General features: G+C 37.2%; 1 protein-coding gene across 1 annotated transcript in view; it reads right to left on the bottom strand.

Annotated features, from left to right (window-relative positions):
• The window catches only part of LOC109216757 (1-aminocyclopropane-1-carboxylate oxidase homolog 1-like), a 6,734-nt gene extending 3,948 nt beyond the window's left edge, over nucleotides 1-2,786 (bottom strand). The window contains exon 1 of the mRNA XM_019380938.1: nucleotides 2,496-2,786. Within this exon, the coding sequence (XP_019236483.1) occupies nucleotides 2,496-2,786 (291 nt within the window). The remainder of the gene's footprint in view (nucleotides 1-2,495) is intronic.
• Between the last annotated feature and the right edge of the window lie 500 nt (nucleotides 2,787-3,286).

Raw genomic sequence — 3,286 nt, 5'->3', positions numbered from 1 at the left:
CGAGTAAAAATTTGGACTTTTTCCTGATGATTGGATTTTTTTGGACAGCTTTCTTGAGGGATTAAAGTCTAAACAAAAACACAAAATATGTCTTTTAGCTTTCTTTAGGTAGTAATAATCCCCCGTGATTTTTCTTTGTGCCTCGGTTCTTTTCCATGGGATGTAGTTTGAACCGGGTAGTAATTTTTTTTTTCTTTTATTCTTTTTAGAGTTGGACTTAGGAAAAATGGAGGAAGAAAGATGTGATACACCTAGGAGCCCTTGACTTGTTTGATAGTAGCATATTTAGGCTTTGGCATACGTAGTATCTTCCCTATATGCTATAAAATGTTAATGATGTCTTGCTTAGTTGGATAGCATGTTTTGTGATGCCTATTTCTCGTTTTCTTGACTTATGTTTACTTTGTGCTTAATGCTTAATATCTCGTGGCTCCGTAAATACTTACATTGTTTGGGGATCGGAATGGGATCATCCTCAGTGAGGCATGTGCCATGTGTGGCGAGATTTTTGTGTAGTCCATGTATTGTACTTGTGTCTAGAACTTGCCCGGTATGTGAGTTGAAGCGAAATTTTAGGTGATGCTCGGTTTGAGAAATGATTTTAGGCTTTCTTTGATCTTTTTGAGCTCAATTGCTTACCACAAATAAAATTTATCCCTAGTCAACCCTTTTGAGCCTATAGACTTTTATTTGGCCCCCACATTACAAGCATATACCCTTTTTGTTCTTAAATTGACATTGTTTTGATCCCTTTTCCTCTTAAAGCACTTTAATTGTGAGCTGAACACTAAAAGAAGTAAGAAGGAACGAAGTGTGGGGTGGCTTTTGAGTGGAACCAACAAAAGGAAGAAATGTTTACTTGTTTTTTTAAAATAATACACCACTAGCGGAAATTGAAAAAAAAAAGAATAATCTGGAAAAAAAAGAAAAAAAAAAGAAAAAAAAATAGATATGAATAAATTGTTGTCTTGTTCTTGCTAGTGGGTATGAATTAATGTAGTGCTTAAAGAAGAATGGAGCATTTTTGGGGTGATATTATTTGTAAAATTGAAGTGGTGTTGAAGAATTTGCGCTTAACGTTGATTATGTGATGTGTTAAAGTGCTTAGGAGGGTTAGTCACTATTCCTAAATATATCCTACCCGTCTCTTAGCCCACATTACAACCATGAAAAAGACCTAATTGATTTTAGATCGAGCGAGCCTACATTAGTAGAGATTTACATTAAGGGCAAGCCTGTGGTACCAATTACATGCATGTGACTTCTTTTGTGAGGGTGAGCGATTTTCTTTGATATATGTGAGCATGAGATTCGAAAGTGTGGATTGATTTTACTTTCTTTGCTTTGGTTGTGAGGGCGCATGGTTTCACGAAGGATAGGTAACATTATTAGACTTCTCTAGGATGTTGGGTGTTCAAGCCATGAGTGCATTGTGACATTGAGTCGGTTTTTGAGGCTAGGATTGTTGTGAGCATATTGTCTTTATTTGAATATTTTTGAATAATAACATAAGTAAATGGAAGTGTATGATGATTGCATATGCTAGAGTTTAATTGTTGCTATCAACCATAATCATTGGTGTAGTGTGCTTCGAATATGTTAAGTGCTCATAGATAGAGTAAATTTTTGGTTGACTCGAGGATGAGCAACGTTTAAGTGTGGGGTGTTGATGATAGGCTATAATTACGTATTTTAGTCGATTACTACACTCTAATTTACTGCACTTTAGTTGAGTTTGCGCTTTAATCGCTAGTGTTTTGCACTAACTGTGTGTTTTATGCCTTGTAGGAGTGATTCTGAGCTATGTAGATGATATGGAATGAATTCAAGTGATTTGGAGCTTTGAAGTCTGAGTAAAAGTTCAAGGAATTAAGCCGGGATCGTGTTTGGGGGTCAACGGATGATAGTTAGAGCGAGCGAAGACTCCAGTAGGCATATTGTGCACTGTCTAGTAAAGTAGACATAACTTTTTTCTCAGAACTCCATTTGGGATCCACAATATATGGTTGGAAAGCTAACTCAAAGGGCTACAACTTTCATGGTTTACATTTTTCCAAATTCGAAACGGAACAGGGTGAAATATGCGCGTCAATAGCGCGATCGCGCTCAGGTCGCGCTCGTCAGGCAGAACACTGGGCCACTAGCGCGATCGCGCTAGTCAAACCCAGGAAAAGTGTCCTTTTTCATATTGGAGAGGGTATAATTGTTTGGTCCCAACCCTACTTGGTATATATACATGGAAAAATGGTATTTTGAAGGAGGAGGGCGTTTTTGAGAGGAAAACACAAGCACAGAGCCGCCGTGGAGGCCGGGTTTCATCTTTTCTTCCACCAAACTTAGTAATTTTTATGTTTCTTTGTATGATTTATTGTTTTGCTACCATGTCTATGTGGAGCTAAACTTCACGTTCTAGGGTTGTGGTTATTTTTGTTTATAATCATACAAAACTTATGTTATGCTGATAACGTGAGGGATTAAAGAAATGTAACACTTGCCTGAAGAAGATCACTAATATTGACAACGAGAGCTCCTGGAGTAGGGGGAACATTTACCCAATGGTTTTGATGTACAACTTGGAGGCCGCCAATATTGTCTTGGAGAAGCACAGTGAGGAAGCTGCTATCAGCATGCTTACTGGTGCCTAGGGTAAGTTCTGGTTGCGGGCATGCTGGATAATAATGGCCTATAGCAAAAAGCCCCTCGGTACAACCCATATCCTTGAGGTGATTTGGTTTGAGATCAAGAGCCTCTGACACTAGTTCAAATAGAGTGTTTGCTAGTTTCATCACTTGGTTTGTGTACTCAAAGAGAATATCCCTATCGCAGGTACACAATAAGCAAATTATGACATATCACATTAAAAATTTTAGAACTAATATGAGTCAAATGGGCGAGTTTAGCCTGACTTTGGGCAGGTCAGAGTCAATAAATGATCCACACAAAAGTTACTTGGGCTGGTTCAAGATGGGCTAAAATTTGGGTCATAGCTCAACCCACACAACTCTTACCAAGCTTTAATTAATATGAGTTGTTTACTTATGAATTATATAATTACTAAATAAGACTTTTTTTCTTTTGTTATGTTCATATATAATATATCAAACAACAAAAAATATTTCTAAGATATTTTAACAAAGTTACTCATGGATCAATTTGTAAAAATTGCACGGGGCGCCCTATTTGGTGAAAGAATTACAAGAAAATACACATGACTTCACACCATAACAAAAAATGGCCTATGTTTTTAAATTTTACCCTATCTAGCCCACATTGTACTTTTGAAAGC

Source organism: Nicotiana attenuata, unplaced genomic scaffold (genome assembly GCF_001879085.1).
Source record: "Nicotiana attenuata strain UT unplaced genomic scaffold, NIATTr2, whole genome shotgun sequence".
Lineage (NCBI taxonomy): Eukaryota > Viridiplantae > Streptophyta > Magnoliopsida > Solanales > Solanaceae > Nicotiana > Nicotiana attenuata.
The sequence above is the reverse complement of the archived record's forward strand: the minus strand, read 5'-3'. Positions and strand labels throughout refer to the sequence as shown.